General features: G+C 38.8%; 1 protein-coding gene across 5 annotated transcripts in view; it reads right to left on the bottom strand.

The window, feature by feature from the left end:
- Positions 1 to 1,087: 1,087 nt before the first annotated feature.
- mpped2a (metallophosphoesterase domain containing 2a) overlaps positions 1,088 to 24,840 on the bottom strand; it is a 54,403-nt gene continuing 30,650 nt past the window's right edge. For all 5 annotated transcript variants that reach the window (XM_067495551.1, XM_067495552.1, XM_067495553.1 and 2 more), the window contains exons 5-7: positions 5,043 to 5,158; positions 3,700 to 3,813; positions 1,088 to 2,929 (exon numbers count right to left, since the gene is read on the bottom strand). In XM_067495551.1, coding sequence (XP_067351652.1) covers positions 2,811 to 2,929; positions 3,700 to 3,813; positions 5,043 to 5,158 — 349 coding nt within the window. In that variant the 3' untranslated portion in view covers positions 1,088 to 2,810. The remainder of the gene's footprint in view (positions 2,930 to 3,699; positions 3,814 to 5,042; positions 5,159 to 24,840) is intronic.

The following is a 24,840-nucleotide window of genomic DNA, read 5'->3' as shown; positions in this document are numbered from 1 at the left end:
AGTGTTTAAAATTGGCCTAGGGGATCCCTAATAAACAGCCATTTATTGAGGAGGTTAATTATTTCCTCAGGCACACAGAAACCAACCTGTGATCTAGTCAGAGAATTTAATTTTACACTCTTTATAATCGATTAAAATCTGTTGGTCAAGCACTACTTGAATATGTAGTTTTTCACTATTTTCTGACATTTTATACTTTGTACATAGAAAAAGCAGAAGATGAAAGTAATTGTTAGATTTAGCCTTACTCCACTATTTTTATACTCTAACAGATACAGGTTTTCCCATTTTTGGGTGCGTTAAAGTCTTAGAGGTCTGTGCTGTCACTGCTTCCTCAGTCAATCTAGACATTTAAAGAACAAACAAAAAAATCAGGTCTGAACTTCTATTGGTCTGAACTTTCTTGACTTCACAGATGCGTTTCAGCCCATGGCCGTCATCGCTATGATCTACTTGTTGATCGCTTGACGAAATGAAAAACTAGCAGTTTCATGAAATCCTTCAGAACAAAGAGACTAAGAACAAGCTAAAGCAGTCCAGACATTCACTTTCGACACAATCACCTCTCCATCCACTATCCAAAACATGAATAGTGGATGATGAAAGTTGATATTGGACTTCAATGGTGCAGGGCTGACAAATCGGCATGGAATCTGTATTTTCCTGGCCCTCTGTGGTTGCTAACTGCCTGGTTGGTAACCCAGTCCTGGTAGGTTTTCAATAGAAAAAAAAATGTAAATAATAAATTTGCTTTAGAACACAATGACTTCCGTAAGATTTGACCTCAACCAGGCCAAACCCTATGTAAGCAGGTATTGGGTTGGTCTTGAATCTGGACCATGCCAGACAAACTGTTTTATGTTAAACATGAGGTGAAAAACAAAGTCACATCTGTATGATTTCAGAAAACAATTTAAAGACAAATTAGTTTTGAGCTTCTCGTCATTTTATAGGCCTTATGACTAATTCATAATTGTGACATTTGTACTTTATGTATTATGAGTAAGATTTGCATGTTACTATGATGACATTCAGGACTAAAACTCAACCTGAATATTGCTCAAAGATGAAAAACCAAAACAAAATGTAATAAGTAAAAATCTTGCAATTTTATTTGCATATAAAGGCAGCTAAATATATCACAATTAACTGAAAGAGAACTAACATTTCCAAAAAGAGGGATACAATCAGAGAAAAAGCGAGAGAGGAACGGAGCACGAAAAGAGCATTTACAGCGGCCAAGTTGAGACAACCATCGGCAACATTTTTTTTTGTGCTAGCAAGATTGCATTTACACACAGTGCAAAATCAGAAAAAAGCAATAAAACACAAATACTATCAGATTTACACTTTGAAGGACAACTTAATGTTTAGGCAGGTGTGTTTTTGGGAACAACAAGCACCTGTTGGATTGTGACAAATTTTCCTCTCTCATCCAAAATAAATTTCTACCCTACTGGGTGAGTCAATACAAAAAACCATGAAACCTCTGAAGAATGTCTGGTGGGAGCATTCCAAAACATGTCAATCATACAGGTGCATAAACAAAAAAATGCACCAGGTTCTATTTTTTGCTCAAACACAACTTTTAGTACAGATGTTTTACAACATGAATATATATAATATATATTTATATATTTTATACATACATTTTCCAAATTAGATCAGAATTCCTTAATGAGATGTTACAAAGTTAGTTCGGGCTGTACTGTAATTCAATAGCTTTTTGTCCCTGCGTTAGTCAGGTGTTGTTTTGCGGGGATGATAGGTAATAAATAACAACTTTTCTCTGAGCTCGCAGAGAGTGGGGCTCTAGCTGAGAACATTAAAGCTAGTTTAAGGCATTGTCCCTGTCAGCCAGTAAGAAAAGAGGAACTGACAAGAAACCAATCAAAAAACAGAAAACCTAAAACGCAAAATATCAGGAGACACAACATAAAACAATGGCATCCATTGTCTGGCCAACAAACCAGACATAAAGAAATTGTACAAATTCACAAAGCATCATTTATTTTACAGATCGGACCAATATTTATCAAGAGCAAGATTGTTAAACCACAAAATCCCTCTGGAAAGGAGAATACCAGCGTTAGGCTTACAGCTCATTTTAGAATTCCCTCCAAATTCATTTTGAATTGCATACTGCAAATACATCATAATAATAAAACTCAAAGTTGAAGGTAATATTGTAAAGAATGCTGCAGAGGATAAGAATGTAAATAATAGAAAAAGATTTATAGGAAATATTAAATATATTTTCCTGTGATCAAAAGAAATTAAGCTTAGGTAAATCCATTTCATGATCAACAATTTACATATTCTGTGGCGTTATTTCCTGGATGAGGTTTCTATTCTGTCCTATGGCTGTCAGGTGATTGACAGAAAGGCAAGTGCAACATGAAGTAAGGCTGACATAAAACCCCTCCACTGTGCGTGATAAAGTCAGGACAAAACAACTATGGATTGATTCGCTTTGTGGAAGTAATTTTTTCTTACTGAACAAAACTGAACAACACTTCATGAGGGAACAAGCCCTGATATTGGCAGCTACACCAGCTCTGTACGAAATAAAACAGACATCTGTGAGGGAAACTAGCGCAGTTGGCATTATCTCAAAACAAAAGCAAAAAACACCAGTATTCTCCTTTACCCACCCAGGCAAACACATAAACAGATGTTCTCTCGTTCTCAGCTTGGAGAAGACCAATAATTGGCAAAGAAACACTTTTTTTTTTTTTATTTGACATATTAATAGAAAAAAGTAGTTTATCTTGCCACGACCCAACTAGCCCCCCCCCCGTCCTCTGCTCTCAGGAGCTGGTGGGGTTGGGCAGGTCAAACACGATGGGGGGGTTGGTGGGTTGGAAGCTGACGGTGCAGGTTGACGCGTTGATAAATGTCGTGTAGCCATCCGTCATGATCCCGTAGCCTTAGTACAGAGGATACAGGAGTCAGCAACAAGCAATATTTAATCCAGTTTTTAAAAATATTTGTTTTGTTTAGTAATTTGTACTGACCTCATTTCCACAACTATATAGCATTAAATTGACCAAAGTCATTTTTTAATCCAATTGAATCATCCACAATCACTATCTAGCTGCGAAGACCAACACTGAATCTTCTATACTCACGTTTAGTTAGTTGTCAGCCTGTAGTCTGGATCATCTTATTCGCTAGTCATATACTTCCACTGTTGTTTAAAAACCATAACAACACATCAGGCAGACTCTTCCTCTGAGTGAAATATTTCTTCATTTAATAAGCCATAATCGCTGTATTTGTAACGAATCAGCATTTACTTGTACTGTGGCTGATGAACTGAATGTGCCCAAAATCTCAGGTGGCGTTTTGGTGGCTCACATCAGCCTATACAGTATTTACGTACACCACACATTTTGGTATGAAGAAATACGTCATTCAATGGAGTTTTGTGTCTGGCGGATGTATTTTTAATAGTTTATGGACAACAATGACAAACAAGTTAATCCAGGCTGTAGACTGAGACCAAATGTGAGTGTAGAAGATTCACTGTTGGTTTTAGCATCTGCTCATACTGTGTTGTGATAAATTTATGCAGAAAACCGGGCATTTACAACCAGTGTGTATATACTTAGATTTTTAGTCAGAACAAGCTTAGACAGATTGTCCATGTTTACAAAGCCTCCTGATGTCAAACACTGATTTTTTTCCACTCAGTACCTTCGTGTATGCCTCCAAAAGCATGAAGTTTGGGTCGCACCCTCTTCTGGACCGTGTTGAGTAGCTCCACACAGCCGACACGCTGCAATTCTTTTGGAACCCAATCTCGGAAGCCTAGACACACAGATAGTCATTTAAAAATTCTCAGTTCTCTAGAAAGTCCTGCCATCAATCAATCAACACTTCCATTATACCAGCCCGACCAACAGCAATGGCTAAACAGAACTGCAACACATGATCAAAGCTCAATAAGTCAGAACGTACTTGTACTCAAAAATACTAAACTAAATAAACTAAATACTAAACTAAATCAAGAAGTATTTCATGTAGGCGAGCTAAAGTTTAATAGTAGTTCAAGTTTTACTGCAATAAAAGGGTTTTAGTAAATTTCTAAATGTATACACAGGTTAAATGCTACGTAATATAGTTTATACTACTAATTCCGTTTTAGTTTGTGTGACTGATTCCACTTCTGTTTATAAACCTGTCATATGCAAGTCATAAATGTTATGGTAACTTGTCTTCATGTTAGAAATGAGTTGGGGGTTCTAGTATTGGCTGATTCAGAGGTGTCTTGACTACAGCTTGTGACAAAATGGGTCTTTTTTATACTCTACTAGTCTAGCAAATGCTTCCTCATATTCCTATGTGAAACTTATTTGTGCAGTTACTTTGTGTTGCTGCATCACTACTAATTTATGTGAAACATATGTCTCAAGTTTGGGTAAAGTCCAGTTTTAGCGGCCACACTTATGACAAGATGGCAGATGAAACCCAGTCTTCATAATCCTCCCGTAGTATTGTGGCTCTCAGATCTGAAAACCCACCCTGCATCATCACTGCCCCCTCCCTTTGCTTTACACTCCCATGGCCTCCAATCTCCAATCATTTGCAGCATCTGTCACTCCGCTGCAAAATCGAGTTTCCACGCAATCGAACAGCCACAGTGGCTGCTGCAGCGGTAGCAGCAGCCCTCCATAGGCAAGAGGGAAGAAATTCACTCAATAAAGCCATATGGAGAGCAGAGCAGAAAAAACTAAAACAAACTGGGGGAAAGAAAGGGGACCAAACAAGTAGAAGGAAAATAAAATCAGTCTTTTTTCCCTTAGTACAAACAGAAAGTAAAGTAAACAATATGTCTTTTCTTTTTCGTAAACCAAACAGAAATATTCAATCATAGACTGTTCAGGGTGTTCACTCCAGATGCTGGTGAATTTAGATGAAAACTCAGTTGACTATAAGGCACAGTCCGATGCAATGCCTCCAGTGACTTTATACAGATTTTGAATAATGAAGCACAACCTCATTAGATGAGGTGCCTGTGATTGGATAAGTGGACTCACCGAGTGGAGGTCCGTGGGTCATCAGGATGTCGATGCCTTCAGGGATGAGGTTCCATTTATCCAGCAGAGACTGACCCCGAGGAAGGTTGAACCCCCAACCATTAAACCATGGAGTCCTGCAGCGTAAGAAGGAGAAAGATCACATTGATGTTGCTCAGGAGACCAACCCTACCATGTCATTTAATAAAAACCTGCTTTATTTAAGTTAGTTTCATATTATATATTGATATATAGATATAGATATACAAAACTCAAATAATTCTGTCTTTGCCTTAAAACCCAGTCATCGCAGCAGAAATGGTGCTCACTGTTGAAATAAGGGATTTGTTTCTTGCTTACGCTTTACAGAGTGTACATTAATCTTGAAATGCCTACAGTAGTAGGTGTCCACAGCAAGAAGAATAAAAAATAGCAATCCATCCCTGTAGACAACATGATGCTATTGAAGAATATTAATGTAGTGAAAATGCTTGAGATGTTTAATGCCAGCACCTGTGAATGGTCAGGTTGTTTACCTGTAAATAGGGAGTGCATGGTTTGATACACCTGAGTAGCTGTTTTAAATTCAGAGTCACACAGAAGCTCAATTAATTTTAGAGCCAAAACTTTACAACTGACTGCACATGCCCACTACAAAAGACAAAAAAAGAAATTTTCTAAACAGCAGGAGCCACATCATGTGTCAACCCCAGCCCCTCTGCTACTCAGCTACAGACTGATTGACAGCTGCCAGGCAACCTCCAGCAGGCTGGATGGGAATCTGCAGTTCCAGGGTGACAGGCAGCATCTCAGCCTTCCCCAGCAGACACAAAGAAAGCCTCGAACTTGCTGAGTGGGAATGAAGGATGGATGTGGGGGTGAAAACAGATGAAGAAATAAAGCGAACTGTGGAGAGGTTAGATATAAGCGGGGGTGGGGAAACTGAAGGAAGAAAATAGAAATAGAGTAGAGGCTGGTTGATAAATTGAGCCTTCATTTATCACAATAGTGGTAACGGTAGAGGAAGTCTGACAACAGAGGAAAGGAAGATAGATTATCATCACATAATACCTCAGTATATAAACTGACCTACTGCTACACCTCCACAAAAATCTTTTAATTTTACTTTAAAGTTTATTTGCACACAGCAGTAGAGAGTCACAGATGAAAGGGTGATTTTGGCTCTGTTATTCACAGGTTAGTTGGAGACATACCACTGAGTTTGGTGCAGCCTCCACTCACATAGTGATGAGGTTGGCTATGATATTTGACCTAGGGGAAATCAGAGCTCCACAAACATCAATAGGCTTTGTTACAGTGAAGGATGGACGCTTCGGCCCTAATCAATACTTACTTTGCCACAGGAGGGTGGAGTGGGGCTAACTGGAGCCTGAGCAGACTTAAGATGTGTAAAATATGAGATCGCAATCCCTCCTGGTTCATTTTAAAACAAAACCAAGCTCCTAAAAATCTCTTTCACTGAATAATAACATACACACACATAACAATACTGTTAAATTACCACAGCAAGAAACGTTACAGTAGCATTGCAATGCAATCCAGCAACTGTACAGTTTGGTCTGGTGGTCTAACTCTATACTAAGTTTGTCCACATAGAACAAAAAAGTGACAATGGCGAGACCTGAAGCTTGCTCTTTCCTCGTTCTCTCGCTTGGTAGAGAGCTGAAAAATTAGGTTAAAAATGAAATTTGAGGAGCGCACAGTGGAGTCAAGGCCAAAGACTGAACTGATTAATTAGAACTAATCGCACAAATCAGAGCTAATGGAAGTCTAATGGATTATTGGGAAGATTTGCCACATCTCAGATGGAAATAGCACTGCTGCAAAAAAAAAAAAAAACTTAGAAGGCAGGGAATCAGAGCTTAGCTGAGATGGTTGGCTGGCTGCACAAAAGAAAGCAGCGGCAGGGTATTTGTCTGGTTCCGGTTTGACTAATAACGACAAGTTCTAACTGTGAAAAATGGCCAAATGCATTTTTTTTTGCCCCCATTCAGAAAAAATTAATTGTGGTTTCTTGTAGCAAAAATAAATAAACAGCTGAGACCTTGATTTTGCTCCTTGTTTCACATGTTTTCTCCTGCAGAAACACATTCATCTGGGAGATGAAACATAAACCCTGACATGATCCATGGATCTGGAGCCAACCAAAAGGTCCTGACTGAGTACAGTGTTAGACGCTGCAGTTCGATGCCACAATGGCCCCATTGTTGGTTGTCTGCCTATGAAATATACCTTCCATGCAAGTGCATTTGTTAACCTCCACCAAGATTAATGACATCCCGGTCACATAAAGGAGAGATTGTTTCCTGTGTGGCTATGACACAGGCTTTTATTATACTGTAGTTCTATGTGTGTGTGTGTGAGTATAGTGGGCAGAGTGCATGTCCACCAGTATCTGAGTAGGATGCAAGTGTTGAACAGAATGTACGATGTCCGTGTCTCAGTCTGTTCCCAGGGTATATATATATGTCGACCAACGTGTGGTGTGTGTGTTGTAATCAGACTACATTCAGAGCCCAGCCTTGCCTTGACACCCGCCATCTGGAGCATGTCGCCGTGGCAACAAAGGAGAAGCGTCTGGAGGCAGGCACAGTGGGAAGTAAAACACCAACACAGAAATAGATGCAGAAGTAAGAGAAAAAAAGGGGAGGAGGTGACAATCACAGAAAATATAAAAGAAGAGAAAAAGAGGAGGAGTTCAGCAGGAAGTAAAAGAATGTGTGGAAGTATAAGATAAAAACTTCACCTTCTAGTCCTGTTTTTGTGTTAGAAAAGAATAGTTTCAGTTCAATAGGACCATCATCACACTTCCTGCAGCAAACAACAAAACTTACTGGGGGAAAAAAAAAAAAAAAAAAAAACTTTGATTCAAACATCAGAGTCTCAAAACAACATACAAAACAAGATGAAGCACTGCATGAAATGGAACGAAAAGCCGGTAACCATGGTAACAGGGGCATTTAACATTTAACGATCCCCCGGGAATCAAACAGTGGAAGCAGGTTAAAAAAAAATAAATCAAGGCCCTGGCCAGCAAAAGAGGTGACGCAGAGAGAAGACATTTAGCCTTTGTATGCAGAGCGTCAATTTTCAATTAGGCCAGTAGACATCATTAGAAAGGTGGCGCAGTGCTTCTCTGGGCAGGATGCCGTTTTTAACCCCTCCGCTCCCTCATACTGCTCTCTCTGGGTCCCTAGACAAGTTATGATGCCCTCTAATATAACGTGCACGCACACATGTTCCATTCCTTTCATTACGCTTTTTAATCTGAGTCCTAATTTAACTGATCATTGTAAAAAAATGTACACCTCACCGGATCAACTGTAAAGAGGTTGTCTGAAAATTTAGCATCTCTGCCTACAAAATTATGATAGTACATATCATATTAGTGATTTATCAACAAACAACACAGCTGTAATATTTAGCTGATGAACAGAAAAATAATAGACTTTTGATCTCAGCTCTGAACACTGTAAAGTGCAATCTTTGAGGTTTGGATATAAAACAAACAGACCATGAAAGCATTTACTATTTTTAATATTTTCTGCAAGTTAACTGATCATTAACATAACTTTAGTCCAAGGATTTGCGCATATTTTAATTGGAAAGAAGCACTCAAAGATGCGGCACCCATTCGTTGACACGGAAGACAGAACAATTTCTAGAATGGAATACAATGCTATAACTATAAGACAATGTGTTTAGGTAAAGAGGCTCAGGATTTTTGTTTCACCATCTCTTTCAATACAAATATTTACTATTGTTGGGAAATTTGTTTCCTCAGTAGAGAGAATGTTGTTTAGTGTGTATTATCTGACCATTCTTGTTCCTGTTCTGCTGGAACAAAGGTAAATTACCACTGGCCCTTAGATGGCCGTATACTTCCACTACGGACACGCACATGCCTGTATCACTACACTTGAGGAGGCATACACTGATGCATATAGGACAAATAAAACATGACGCTGACCTCCAAAGAGCAGAAGTACCTTTTTGGTGTGTGATGGAACAACATTAAAATATGAAAATATGAAGAACAAAATATAACCTCTACAAAAGAACAGTATCAAGAAAGCCAAAACAAATGTTACATTTCTTATATGCATAAAACAAGCAGCCACAAATAAGCATAAATTGACATTAAGCCATTTCGGCAATTTGCATATTATACATAATCAACAACTAATAGACAATAATAAAGAACAAAATAATTGTTCAATAGGAAAGATTCCCATATTTATGAAAATAAGCACCAGATTTTGAAAAGAAATGCTACAGCTGTACAAAACTTCAACTGGACCCTTAGGTTGAGAACCATAGTTTCGGCCTATCCCCACATTAGAGAAATTAGGATTAGCAGTACAACAGGTCACACACAGATGAAAAGACACATGTCTCTGCTGCATATGTATGTGTGCTTTGGTCATGTTGAGAGCACAGATACCATCGAAGTAAGTCTCCTTTAAAGTATTATTCTCTAGTACTGGGCTGCGATATCAGGCTGGTGCTGAACACACGAAGGGTAGAACAAGCTGCGACCAGGCCAAAGATAACGAGAGACAGAGACAGCGAGAGAGAGGGAGGGAGAGGGAGAGGGAGAGGGAGAGAGAGAGAGAGAGAGAGAGAGAGAGAGAGAGAGGGAGAGAGAGAGAAAATGTGTGCAGGTCCAGTGATCCATCAAGTCTGACCTCTGAGTCAGGCCAGCCCTGGGGTCAGATGGGGGGGAGGGGTCTAATTGATCAGCCTGTCAGAACCAATGAGGAGGGCCATGTTAATGGGACTTTTATAAGCCCTGCGAGACATACCACATGAAACTCAGAGGTGTATGAGTATGTGTAAAGCAGTGTGCGTATTGTGTGTGTACATATGCTTGTATGTTTGTGTGTAATCCCAGAGCCCAGGTTGCCTTATTAAAAGGAGCCAAGTGGAGAGTGGCTGGGTTTTGACAAATGGCCTCTCAACACCAAGGCCACCTTTACAAACTTTGGAGACAAGGTAGAAGGTGAAGTCACAAGAGTGAAGGGGTGTGTATGTATGAGAGAGAGAGAGAGAGAGAGAGAGAGAGAGAGAGAGAGAGAGAGAGAGAGAGAGAGAGAGAGAGAGAGAGAGAGAGAGAGAGAGAGAGAGAGAGAGAGAGAGAGAGAGAGAGTGTGAGTGTGAGTGAGAGAGAGAGAGCTCTGCTCCGCTCTGCCCCAGCACTAATAACCTGTGCCTAGAGACTGATGGAGTGTAGAATGGATTAATCTTGCTGCAGTCATGCTGCCAAATGCTAAGGTGCTAAGGGTCAGCCACCAGACTTAGCTCGCTTACAAAAGGCTACAACCGTAGGGACGGGCTGGTACGCACATGCACACACACTTTTTCCCTAGGGTTTCTCTACACACTGAGATGCAGCCACCTGCAGTTTAACCTGCAGGCCTCTAACGTACAGCATTCACCAGAGCAGCCAGCAGATGCTTTACAGCAAACATAGTTGCTCTCAAACAACCTGTCTGATCCAAGCACTTTACTACATATAGAGTGTTTGAAGACAGAGACATTGAGAAAGGAAAAATACAAAAAGAATAGGGTTAAGTGCCCAACATTCTAGTGTAGAAGGAAATCAAATCAGATTAGTGTGGTTCAGTGTACATCACCTGCCATCAATAAATCTGCCACACATGCACTCTTGGTGCAGCTTTGTCCAAGATATCCAGGCCAGAACTGCATGTATTGTGCTTGTGACTGAAAGTACATGTAATGTTCATCTGTAAGAGTGTGTGTTGCAAAGTCTTGCTGCACAAAAAGAACAATTAATATTGAAAGGGTGCAAAAAACATCTGAAACTAAATAACGTGTGTCTGTACGGGAGTGAGCAGAGGCAGTGAGTGAGGAAAACTTGCGCATTTAAGTGAACCTCAGGAAAGTGGTAACAGACCATTAACAAGGTTAAATGAAAAAATATTTGCTCTAATTACTATTACTAGACTCCCACAGCCAAGATGTTTTTGCTTTCCAGGGCTCCAAAAACATGCAAACATCCAATTCTGATAGTAGTACACTAACAAATTAAATAAACATGTATTAACTAACATCGACTAACACTAACACACATCAAATGTTAAAACAGACCCTGACCAATCTTTCCTAAGTGAGCATCTGGTACTGACTAGCGTTTTGTTTTTTGGTTTTTAAATATGTATAATGATCTTGACTAATCTTGTAAGTGGTGTAAGTTTGTTAGTATTCTGCTTTGAACACGTACTGTAGGCCTTACATTTGCAGATAAACTTAATTGGTCGGGATTTTTATAGTTGTGTAATAAGTTCACAATTAGTATTCAACTGCCTACAGTATAAACAAAATAGTAATACATAAATTTTCTTTCCATTCTTTTGCTTGATATCTAGCTTTATTTAAAAATATGTACTTTTAATCTTGATGTACTATAAATATAAATAAAATCACTTTGCAGTCACATTTTCGGTTTATTGTCTACTTGTAAACCAACCTGCATCAATGATAAAAATGTTGTGGTAACTTTCTCACAATATTGAGAAACAAAAATCAACAAGAATCTATAAAGCTCAAGTTCATTTAAAAGTATTTAACAAACACACCACAAACACCTTGCAGATTCAATGATTTGTATGTAGAAACCCGTGTGTGTGTGTGAACTAATAATTGGGTTAGAAATTGGTACAAAGCTGCATGCGGATACAGCAGGTTGGAGTTGAGTGGAGCAGTGAGGTCTGATTGTGACAAAATGTGTCCACATGTAAACATGGAATTGAAATACTTTGAAATACAGATCTGTCAAGAGGCTGGGCAAGACCAGAGAACAGGAGACCAGACGGGGAATCTGGGTCCTATTCAGACTCTGCATGGGGGCTGGGGAGCAGGGGCTGAGACCTATTCAACCTGCCCTGAGACATAGGGACAAGGGCCCCATTACCCAGACCCAACCTCAGTGAACTTCATCCCTAAGAACAATGTAAGAGGCGGGAGTGAAGGGCAGAAGAGGGGAGGAGAGGATAATATCTCTGGGAAATAAGTAAGCTTTGCTAGGTAACAATAACCAACAGGCAAGGTTTCATTTCCCAGCTCCACTCCAAGGACCAGGGCTGCAGACCTTTTCTGTTGATTTCAAACAGAACAAGGTGATCTGAAAATGGAATGAATGCACTTTGTTGTACAGGTGTGTTTTTCAGTCCATTTCAAAGCTATACCTTTTACTGCTTTTCTTTCTCAACACAAAGCCAACAGCTCCAGGTCTGCAAGTTAATTGAAAAAAACTGAAAGTGGTTTGAACATCTCAAACTTTCATTTATGACATACAATATTGAAAGGAGATAGGGGCTGAAAAGAAAATTATTAAAAAGGACTATTGTGTGTTTTGGCCTCTGCCAATTGTTGTGCTAGTTGAGGCCCAACACTGAAGGTCTGCTGCTCTTCAGACTTAAGCAGCATTTTACCAGAATGAAAGTCAGAACAAATAAATCTGAGATGCTTTGACTTAACATTAGCCCAAAGGTGACATTTGAAAATTTAGTGTATTCAGACTTATCTGTTACTTTGACAAAAAGTAACAACAAAAATACTACTCAATGCAGTCCACTATTTTTTGATTTTGTCCCAGCTCTCACTCTGGAAACCCAAAACCTCACCATAAGATTTTTAAAAAGTCATACTTTTGAGTACACAGTGTCAACCAATGCTGACTTACATGAGACAGTAGCCTGTTTCACATATAAACTCTGGACAATGTCAGAAGAAATCAGCTCCGAACACTGTTGCATTTTACACATGTACCCCAGGGCGGGAGATCATGCTATTTTCATGTAGACCCCCTCCAGAGAAAGGCAAAAGAATTTCCGGTTTCTAGTGCATTTGTGAAAGTGGTTAGTGTTTCAAATTTCACAAAGCTCCTTCTGGACCCACAAAAGGCTTTATACAATTTATTTCACATATGTAGCAGAAGATATTATGTGTAAAATTGGTATACTTTTCTCACAGTCACTTAATTTTGCTGTACACACAGTTAGCTATAGTCTGCCATACATGCATAATGTCAGAAGCTATACTGCTGATATACATAAATGCACAACATCTTGAACTGTAATTGTTATAAATCCAAACCCCACCTATAACCCCTATGTAAAATGAATAAGTAAAGGTGGTCTTTTTGTCTTGTTTTCTTCACTGCAGACTACATTCAGTAGAATTACATACTACCTCTCATACAAAATGAACAAGAAGACAGTCTTAACGGTGATGTATCTGTATTTGCAGGTGTAAGCAATTTGACTCATGAGTTTTTAATGTAGCTTGTGGCTCTAATAAAATGTTGTTACTTATTGTAATTGTATTTTATTGATGCCTGATGTAAATCTATGACAAAATACTGCATTTTCAAGCCTAATCCAAAACACTTTTGACATTTAGCATAAATGTACAGTCAAGATGAGTGAAGGTCAAGCAGGCTTTTTGTAGAAATTTATAATACAGTTTTTAATTAAGAGTCCATGAATGCCACAATGCAATGTCAGTAGTAAACAAATAATGAGACAAAAACAGTGCTAGGGATTTTGATTTCAGTTATAACAAAAACTCTCACAATTTTAAAGACATGTTATTAGAATAAAGGTGCCATGGCTTTTTTTTCTATACAGCACTCACACTAAATGGCTTGGCCTTGTCATAGACAAAGAGGAAGTGAACATCATTAATAAATGAAATTAAAGTGATAAATTGCATTACTGCTTTGATTATTTTGGTATCTGCCTGTTGTGCAGTGTGGAATTACTCTACTCTTCTCGTGAGGACTGTGAGAAATAAAGCCACAGGTTCTTAAAGAGTCCTGCCAAAAGGCTGGGAGCACATCATGCCTTGTCAAGACATGACAGGCCAACAAAGTCAAAGGAGGGAGGCAAGGGAGGGGTGTAAAAGGCAACAGGAAGGGCCACAAGGTCAAGCTGGCATCACACTTGTTCGTGGTTATTGTCTCGACCTTACAACGAGTGGATGTTAGCAAGGGCACAGAGACGCTCAGGCAACAATAGGCACAGGAAAGCACACAAACTGGAATTGTTAGTCTTGTAGGTTTGTAAACAAAGAGCCGGAACACAGACAAAACACACAAGACTGAACAGGGCAGCCTTCACAAAGGAGCTCAGGAGTCATGCAGGCAGTACCCATACCAGGCAGTACCCCCCCCCCCCCCCCCCTCCTGAGTGATAAACCATTAACAAATCAAAAACATAACAGCAACTTTGATATTTGATTAACAGTTTGCAGCTACGCACTTTAACTTGAGGATTCCTTTTACATGTAACCAAATCTTGAATTTTTTAAAGTTTGGGTCGAAGAAAATAAGCTTTGGGCAACTTACCCAATGACAGAAAGTTTATTTTTTGTTGCAGTCTTAAAATGGTAATACATTATTACAATTCGCTATAAATTTGACATATTCTTCAACTTTATTCTTCACTGGTCCCATGAGTGGAGCTTTTACTCTAATGTTGGCTGTTTGCCTGACACTGATCAGTAATTGGAGGTCACATTTTTCCCACCTTTATATTTATGACACTGCATCCCTGCTGACACCTGGGTGTTCCTACTAACATCAGTAAGGGTCTAAATTCAGTGAGTGGAGATAAGCAGAGTACCGCTGAAGCTGTGCATAGGTCAGCAGGAAGGAAAGAAAGTGCTGCAGGACTATGTGAATGCTATCGCTGTCTAGCAGGAACCAGTAGGTAGGCTGCCCTTCTGTTTATTGAGCTGTCATTGCTGCCATGACTGATGGCTCGCTACAGAGAATCCCCATCTCCCTCATGGGCCACATGGTGTGGTGGGAGACAGTGTGAGAAGCAAAAGCGTGCCTCCTTTACACCGTCCATTCAAGGTGGGATTTCTGTGGCATTATGCCTCTACCAATATGCTGTCTTAAGGGGTTGGGGGTGAATGGGTGTGACGATTTGATGTTTTAGTGTGAGACCAGCCACTGGGGTTGTTTTCCCTGGGAGACTCTCTTACATTAATTAAACGAGAAACAAATTTACACCATAACAGTGACTCTGATGATATATTTGGCTTCTTTTGAACCATTATTTTGAGCGCGACAAGAAATTTTGGTAATCTTAACTGAAGTTTAGTCTGATTTAATTTAAGACCATGAGGGAAAAAAAAGTTATGTGCCTTTTTATATACAGTGTATGTAAACTTCTGGTTTTAACTGTATCTGATGACACAGCCCTGTCAGTGAGGAGTCATGATGCTTGAACACCCTAAGTTATATTCCAGTCGTAATGTCATTGAGAGTCTGTTTTACCTCTGACCTTACCACATGTACAATCATTGGCCACTTTATTAGGTACACCTGTACAATCTAATGCAATCCAATACAGCAGCTCTGCCATGAATTCCACTTTTTCTCAGATTTCAATTCAAAACTGTCAGAAAGGTGATAATTCTACTCTCTGTTTATTATTAGGGTCAAAGCAGGTAATGGAGTCTTAATGAAGTTCACTATAACAAGAAGTGGTTCTAATGTTTTGGCCACCCTATTTAAGATGAACAAGGGGGCCAATGAGTGTATGTTACTGTGGGAAACTGATAATGCTTTTATGACCATTAATGGTCCTAATGTACTCGATGCCAATCAACTCAGCTCGTCTGAACTGATGACAGAAAGTTTTAAGTACAATATTGTCTGAAACATCCAAGAACCACGTCAGACTCCAATAAACCATTACTATGTAAACACAAATATTTATTATTCACAGAGATGTAATCCTCACCCACTGCTGTGTAAACACTATTCAAAGAAAAAAGCGACAAATATTGTGAACTGGGTCCAGAATATAACACCTTAAACTGCCTGTTTGAGCCTTTCCCTAATCTTTATCCAACTCAGGCCCTTTAAAATCATTCATGTTTTATTCCTTCTAAAACTTGCAAGAAAAGTCAATGAAGTTTGTACCTCATTCCTCTATATCAAAAACCTTCTAGCGCTTAGCATGCTTAGTGATGTTTACCAACTTCTTGTCATTGATGGTATTACTTATTCATTTAAGCTTTTTGCATTAACTGAATTCAGCTGTGCCAGCACTTCTGTTGGTGACCTTTTACACCAAAATTTACAAAGAATAATGGCAGAGAAGAATAAGACACACTTTAGTAAAATCTATATTTATGGGGAAAAAAGTGGTAAAAGGTGCAGGTAATGATTGCCTGGCACCACTCAGACCACAGTAGCAGGGAACACGGGGCTTCCACTAATTTTAAAATATTTATCCTCTCATATGGTGTGACACAGCATGTGATAGAAAACAATTGAAAAATGATAGTCCTGCTGGGCCTGAGTACTGTGAATGTACATACATATAGACCAGGAAAAAGAAGAAAATTATAAAAGGGGTTGGGGGTGTTGGATGCAAGACATACATGGCCCCTTTTGTAACCATAACCACAGTGTTGATAATGACAGAAACCCACCGTTGCCTCCCTACCAAACAAGGAGCCTGGACTTACAGCAGGGGAAGAGCAGGGGACTGTCAGCTGGCAGATCACATTCACTGGCTGGTTGCTGAACTATTTTGGGCTTCATTCCAGGGAATTGTGATTGCATTTTATAGCCTTAATGCAGCCTCCTCATATCATGTATTCCTCCTCATGTCACAGACCTCTGATTTCTACTGGCTTCTGCTAGTCCACGCTGCACTGGATTGTCTTATTAAGCCTGGATCTCTTATAATCATATTGAGACCTTCCATTAAACACAACTGTAAAGCAGCTTCCTGCAAACTGCAAAAATGTCACATGACAAGGGTTCTTTGAATCTTTCTTTTGTAGTAACACACACTTCATTCAGGCTAAAAGCAGACAACATAAAATACCATGTTGTTGTTATAAAAAGAAACAGGGTATTTAGAAGTTAAACCACAAAATAGCACATAACTAATGTACCAGATTATTTTAAAAGATGCAAGATAAGAGGTTTTATATGATGATGTATGGGACCTGTTGTGGTTATACTTGTCTATCCAGAGTTCTTCCTCTGCTGATTTGGAATCAGCCCCAGCTATAATGTTTTTTTCAAGGAAAACATGTTTCAAGTTAACATACATTACAAGAAATAAAACATAAAAATAAAAATACAAATCTACAGATAATTTCATGTCTTATCCGTCCCCCAAAGAATTTGCAACATTGTGCCTGCAAACAATCCCCATAAATTCTGCCATCCTTCCTTTTCTTTAATCTTACTGATACTGTTAGTGTAGTATTAGGCCTAAAAAGACAGAAGCATCACCTGTTTACATGACAAACTGTGTTTGAGTACACTCACACAGGTTTATTTTCACTGGAACAGGTTGCCTTTCATTTTCATTTAATTTTCACTGCCTAAAATTTAATTCAACAAATGTCTGAAAACAATATTTGATAAAAAAAAATTATTATCTGAGAGGTGTCCGGTAATGGTAAAAAGCCATTGGTAATTTCAGAAGATGAGCTAGAAAAATTTGTGACCATTAGCCGTTTAAAAATCTTCTTTTTAGCACAAACATGCTATTAACTTCTCTTTAGACTGTTGTTTTGGACCTTACCACATATGAGGTAATCCTAAAATGAGGACGATTTCAACAACAGATGATTTGGCTGAAGAAAACAAAAATGGCTAAATTTGGCCAGGGGTGTAGTACCTCATTAAGTTTTATCAGGCTCTTTTTTGGTTTGTAAAAATGCAGACATTTTATCCAGTAGGAATATTTTTGTATGTTTGTAGAATAGTTATTGACATTGACATAAACAAAAAAACAAACAAACATTTCTTGAGCTACATTTTCTTTCCCTGCACACCATTTCCTCATCATGTGATTTATAGGTCCTTTGTTTGATTATTACCTTGAGCAAATAAGTACAAATCAAAATCGGATTTAAAACAAACTTTTAAAAAAATGCCTCTTTCAACAAATTGATGACATTTTACCAAAGAGCATAGGATGAACTCTGCTATTCATCTGTACTTCTAACCTGTTAAATTGTGACCAGCATGGAACCCATTTATTACCACTTGCTCACCTGTTCCATCACTGAGCTATTCATTATTAAGCTGACCAACCTGCACAGCCATTATCTGCACTGCTATTCATATCCTGTTAGTTAGTGCAGGTATGCTGTTAACAGGCGGTGCGCCATTAATTCTGCAGGTACAAAGGGAGATGTGACCCTGTTTCAGAAAGCTGCATTGAGCCGGTGCAGCACCATCCCCGGCTGCCGTGTGTCTAACGGGCCTCATAGGGAAAAGAGACTTAGTGTGTTTACACAGTAGCATCTCTGAGCTGGTATTAATAATAGAGCCACTTAGCATTCAGAAGCACTGGTCTCAGCTACGCTGTTTGTTTCACAGGTCATTAAATTTATGCCGCAGCCCTAATGTTCATTACAGCAGCAAGCTGGCCAGGGGTCTGTAACACTCGCTCACTGTCTTTAATCCCCCGCTGTATTCTAACACAGTCTCTCTTTTCATCCCTCGCTCATTCCCCCTCTCTCACATCTCAGTCCATTTGTGTGACAATCTTCTCCGGGTTTAATTAAAAGGATTGCAACAGTGATTCCAGGTTTGTTTTTTCTTTGGCATCTGACAATTTTTTAACCCTTCCACACAGACAAACAACATAATTTAAAACAAATGTCTGGACAAACATTTTATTATGGAGGAAATATTTGTGTTTTGGAAAAACTAAGTCTACAGATATGAAAGATGCTGTAGTTGCTGCAAAAACGGGGCTGCTGACGGGCCAGTTTTGCTAGTTTCACCTGTGCTGAGGAAGCCAGTTCTTGTTCAGGTTAAAAGGCTGTTAATTCCACATCAGCTGTGAACGGATTGAAGTTACTGTGCTCTCAAATGTCACCAAGACATCAAATTGGTTTTACAAGGGTTTTGGAAAAGATATTGAATCCCAAAAAAGCAGGGATTTATAGATGTCAAAACAAAGACATGAATTGGGACCTGTTCTTTGCCTCTCATTAGGTGCTCCAGTACAAACACCAAAACTGCCTTAATCATCACATACCTTAAAGTCATAAACGCACTGCAATCGGCAAAAAGCAGGCAAACAGCTGTTCAGATGGCATAGTTATAAAAAAACAAACAAAAAAAAAAACAAAGGAGAGATGCACGCAGTTGATCCACAATGGGAGCAATCCGAATTTGAAAAATCTGCAGAGGAAAGTGACTACTTTAGACCTTTATAAGGCGCTTTGGGTTAGTTAACTATTGAGTCAGAGATTAGGCAGACTTGGTCTCAAAACTGAGGTAGCATCCCCCTGTTAATGATTTTCCCATTCATTCAGGCTGTCACTCAGGTGCGTGTGCGTCCTGTTCCTGCAACCTTTTGTTACACACATGCGCAGTTGGAGAGTCAATTACAAACCTGGTTATGCGTGTACATTACAAAGGAATCTTTCATTCTCAGACAGAAATCTACCTGGTTTAACCTGGTTAAAGCTTTAACACAAGGACTTCCTAGGAGCTAGGATTAAACTACCAAAAAGTTTTTTCTATAAATCTCTCACAGCTTATGACAAAATGCCTTATTTAATTTTAGTTACTTTGATTAAAATAACAAGAACCAGGAACTGAATTATACCCACCTGGGGTCCTCTGTTCGGGACCTAGAGGATTAAATTAAATTTCAATTAAACTCTATTTTCACCAGATTTATACAGTGCCAGGTTACAACAGATATTATCTTAAGGCACTTTACAAAATAAAGTGCTTATGTTGCTATGTCTGTGTGTTTGTCATTCCATGTTTCTGTAGTTTCTTCTGCCTGTCTAGCCTCAGTCTGAGGGTCTGCAGTAACAGATCCTCTGCAGGACATTGATTCACATAACTCGCCAATTAAAACTGGGAAATGTATTAAACGTAAAAAACAAACAAACAGAAAAACCTTATTATTTCTGCCGACTGTGAGCACTGTCCAAGCCAAACTAGTACCGACCAGAACCAACTAAGTCCAACTAGTACCACAACCAAATCACATTCTTAATAAGCTGTATGGTCCATACGTCTGTGCCTGCCTTAACAGGCTGAAAGGCAGGTCATCTCCATCACTCTCACATGCCATCCTCCATCTCCTTAACCTGTCCTGTTCTTCTGCACTAAAATTGTCTTAGAAAAAAATGCCTGGTTCCATGAATTTATCTACTCAGTGACATGGGAGAACAAGAACAGAGGCTGAGGTGAAAATGAGGAAGAAGAGAGGCTTTCAAAAGCAACATAAAACATCTATAAGAAACTTGCGCTTCGGAGCTCTCTCAGTGCAATGAAAGAGTAGCAATGCTGCTTTGAAGCTGCAAGGCCATCATCGGAGGGCCAAACATGTTCCGTGGAAAAAAAACGTACTGTAGGTGGTGAGGTGGAAGTGAGGCTGTGTTTATCTCTCATGTGAATGATCTAGCTATTTACCACAAGAAGGACACGCTGTTGACCTTTACATGTCAACTGTTTAAAAGCAAAGTGGAACTGGACCTTTGTATTTGCATGCTGATATAGTGAAGACAAAAAGGTCTTGAGATATAGGGAACAACTATGCTGACATAAGCCATTTATAATGCTCATAACTAATAAAAAGTCAACAACAGTGTAAAAAAGTGTATCTTGATGTATCTGGTCAAGTACATGTGAACTACAGCTTGTAAATAGAAGTCACATGAAATCAGGAGTCTCTTGCTCACTGGTTAAATCTGAAGCAGCATGTCCACACCCCAGGTCAGACATGGCATTCATGTGGTCTTTACCTACAGCATTTTTAGTCTGCTATTATATCTCTGGAACAGTTTCCTGGATTCTACTAGGTATACATACTCTCTCATAACAAAATGTATTGCCGTTCATCATGTGGTTTATTTAATTTGGTTGTTACAAACTGACATTACTTCTGTATTTTAACACATGTATTTGGAAATGTGTATAGCTTATATTAATTTGAAACAACCATCCCTAGGAAAGAATACAAAAAAAAGTAAATGCAATATTTAATAATGTTTTACAATAGTAGGAAATTAGAAAACATTTTAAACCTAGCATATTTCATGGAAGACAACAAATCTGACCATTTAGGGACAGCTCTCAATACAATATGACAGATCAGAATCATTTTGGTCAGTACAGAAAAACAGTTCTATTTGTCATATTAATCACAATTTTGCTCAATATCTCATTTAATGAAAATATTCGTGGAGTGATGAAAGCTTTACCACACTCAGAGACAAGACTTGAAAACTGGCAAAATTTAAATTCATGTTGAGAAACATGTCAACATTTCTGTTCACACTGCAAGGAATATTAACTAAAGATGAGATACATTTCCTTTTAGCCTACTGTTAAGAGCCTCAGTGCCACAGATGGATGTGCGGTTCTCACATTTGTGAAGAAAATCAAGGATTTCCTGATAAAAGATGGAAAACATAATAGGTGAGAAGAGCCAGGCGACATATAAAGCAACGTGTTTTTCACGTTCACGTCACAACATGTAGATAAGAGCTCACAACTTATTGATTGAAATATTGGTTTAAAAACAAAAAACATAACCAAAAAATTTTTATCGTAATTTACAAACAGAATTCAGATTATCTTCTAATGCACATATTATAGCCATTACTTTGCAGGAGTATGTTTTCTTAGCCATCTTTACAGTCACCATCAAAGGGACATGGTTATCGACATCTCTGGATCAACTGAGTCAGCATACAGTCTCAAAAACACACACACAAGCACAAACACCTGGAAGCTCCGTGTGTACAGGACAAACACTGATCTGACAGAGTAGTGCTAACAGTTATAAGCCCGTTTCTCATACAAACTTCAGACAATGTCTGGAAAATACAGCCTCGCACATTGTCCAGATTACTGTTTCACACATGGAACACACACCAGGAAATCACCTGAGTAGGACGTATCCTCACAGAAGAAACCCGACATGATTTCAGTGCGCTGTCAGCGTACAGGAAGCACAACATGATTTAGTTTATAAATAAATATATATAATATATATATATAAATTTAGTTTATACCACATCAGAGCTATGCATCATGCTTGCCTTGTACCTCACTTGTAAGTCGCTTTGGATAAAAGCGTCTGCTAAATGACTAAATGTAAATGGATCAAAAAAATTATTTTTATCACATGTTCAAGTGTCCTTAACCAAGACACTCTAGTTACCCCTGGTCCAAGAGTCCAGGCCAGCAGCTCCATCATCTGTGTGTAAGTGTATGTGTGTTTATAAGTGAAAAAAAAAAAAAATTATACACACACACACACACACACACACACACACACACACACACACACACACACACACACAATTATATAAGTGCATACTATTTAGCATTTAACTAGGGGGCTTTCAGGATAACTGATAAAGCCAGGACCTCTGATATTTGGTTCTCACGTACAACTCCTCTGGACAAGTCTGGTGAATGTCAGGTTTCCGGTACATGTGTGAAAGAGGCTACAAAGTGAATTTAAAAGCAGAAACACATCACTGGCTGACAGCAGTATCTTCATTATGTCATATTATTTTCTTTAATTCACAGAGTGTTCAGTCTTGTCTTACATTAGAGCAGAAGAAAGGCATAAAAAAAAAGCATATTTCCTGTTTTAATTTTTTCTTGTTTTTTTCCTTGATAGAAGGCCCCACAGCTAACAATACCTACAGTACCTAAGCCAAAGACATGAGGTCAAACAAACTGCCTGCAGAGCCCAGAGACAGGATTATTGCAAGGGACTGGGAGACTGCTCAGGGTTAAGGAAATGGAAATGGCTGTCCACCAACAGTCCCTATCCAACCTGAATGAGCTTGAGAGGATTTCCAAAGAAGAATGGCAGAAATCCCCAAATCCTTGTGTGCAAATATTGTTGCATTATACCCAAAATGATATGAAGCTATAATTACTGCCAAAGGTGTGTCAACACATTATTCAAAGTAGTAAAGGGTCTGAATACTTATGTGCATGTGATATTTCAGTTATTTAAAAAAAAAATTACCGACATTTCTAAAATCTGTTTTCTCTTTGTCATTATTGGGTACTGGATTAATGAAAGAAATTGTTTTTTTAAACAATTGTAGTATCAGTCAGCAACATAACAAAATTGAAAAAAAGTGAAGGGGGTCTGAAAACCTGAATCAACTGTGCATCACACACCTAGACTAAACTTCTTAAATTGGATCATTTTAGTTTTTGTTTGTTTGTTTGTTGCAGTAAAGCTTGCTTTAAGGTGTTTGGTGGAACTGCCGGCTGTCGAGTGGCACAACTTTGCCTGCCTGGCTGGTGACTGATGCACATAAGACCACGGAGAAGAACTTTATTAAATGGTGGCAAGAGCCCATCACTCTTCCTGTGACATATTAGGGGCTTATCTCTGGGTGGGGGTTGTGCACCAGTAGGACTTAAGATGACATGAAACATGCTGTATTACCACAACTCTATGTAGGCTGTGTGTGCTAGTTTCCAGCATGTTGCACTTTTAAACTGTATCTGCTTCATATTTTTGTTGAATAATCTTTCAGAAACAAGCCTGAGCATCTTAGCATATGGGCCAGAGTATGTGTTTGCAGGGTTAGTCATGTGGCAGTGAACACCGTGGGCCCTCAAAACACGTAAGGCATGATAACAAATCCATCACTTAACCCCCTTATTTACTCCACTGACACACAGGGAAACACTTAAAGCACATGCAAAAACACACATACACACACACACAAAATAAAATAAAACATTGGACCCGGACGGGCCATAAGAAGAAACGGCTAGTATAACCCTCCTACTACTTCATCCAACCTTTATCATGAGCTGCAGAATGCTTTATACAGTCTGAACACTACCATGGGTGCACCAAGCAGTCCCAACATCACCGCTCCTACAGTCTTGTACATACGCAGAAGAAGAAAAATTCATAAGTGTGTACATTTTATTTGATCATATTATGAAAATCTGACAAAAAGGTGATGGAACAGAAATTGCTAATTAAAAAAAAAAAAAGGAAAAATTGCAAAGGATAAATTGTAAAGTAAAAATATCAATGGAAAATGCTCAGAGGAAAGAAAGAAGTCTTCTTTCTGGTGGTTTTGAACAATAATGTGACATTTTAGAGGTTCAGAAAGTTTCCCCAAATTATCTCTGCAGTTTGGAAGAAATGAGGGCAAAACAACCATGAAGCCCTTGACTTTTGGGTGACGGACATTTGTCAGGGCCTATTGCCTCAACAGGGAAAATGCTACCATGCACTCACATTCTGAGAAAAAAGCTGTGTGTGTCATGGTGTGTGTATATGCGTGTGTGGGGTGGGCAGACAGCCAACACAAACTGACAGAGGCTGGCGCCGGTGAAGAGGTGACTTAGGGGTGATTAAGCTAAAAGCAGCTGACACAAATGTAAGATATATACCGATGAAAACAACTTGGAGTTAAAATTGCAGTATTCACTTTCACTCATGCATTACAGAAAGAGTTACATATACTGAAGTAATAGAAGTGCAAAATAGTATTCTGTACTATTACTTTCAATGTTTAGAATGCTACCAAGCTTGTAAGACACCATGCAGAACCATTTAACAGGCCGCAGAATTAAAGGGAAGCATATATACAAAAAAATTTAATGTCACTTGGGTCTAACAAAGTTACATTAGTAAAAATTTAGGAAACTCAAAATAAACTTTAAAGACTTTGGAAGTACTATAAGTATATAGTGAGCCACATTTTGTAAAACACTTTCTTTGTAAGAGTTTATATAGACATTATGAAAAACATA

The sequence above is a fragment of the Channa argus genome, chromosome 2 (assembly GCF_033026475.1).
Source record: "Channa argus isolate prfri chromosome 2, Channa argus male v1.0, whole genome shotgun sequence".
Taxonomy (NCBI): Eukaryota; Metazoa; Chordata; class Actinopteri; order Anabantiformes; family Channidae; genus Channa; species Channa argus.
This window is presented reverse-complemented; position numbering and strand designations above follow the sequence as displayed.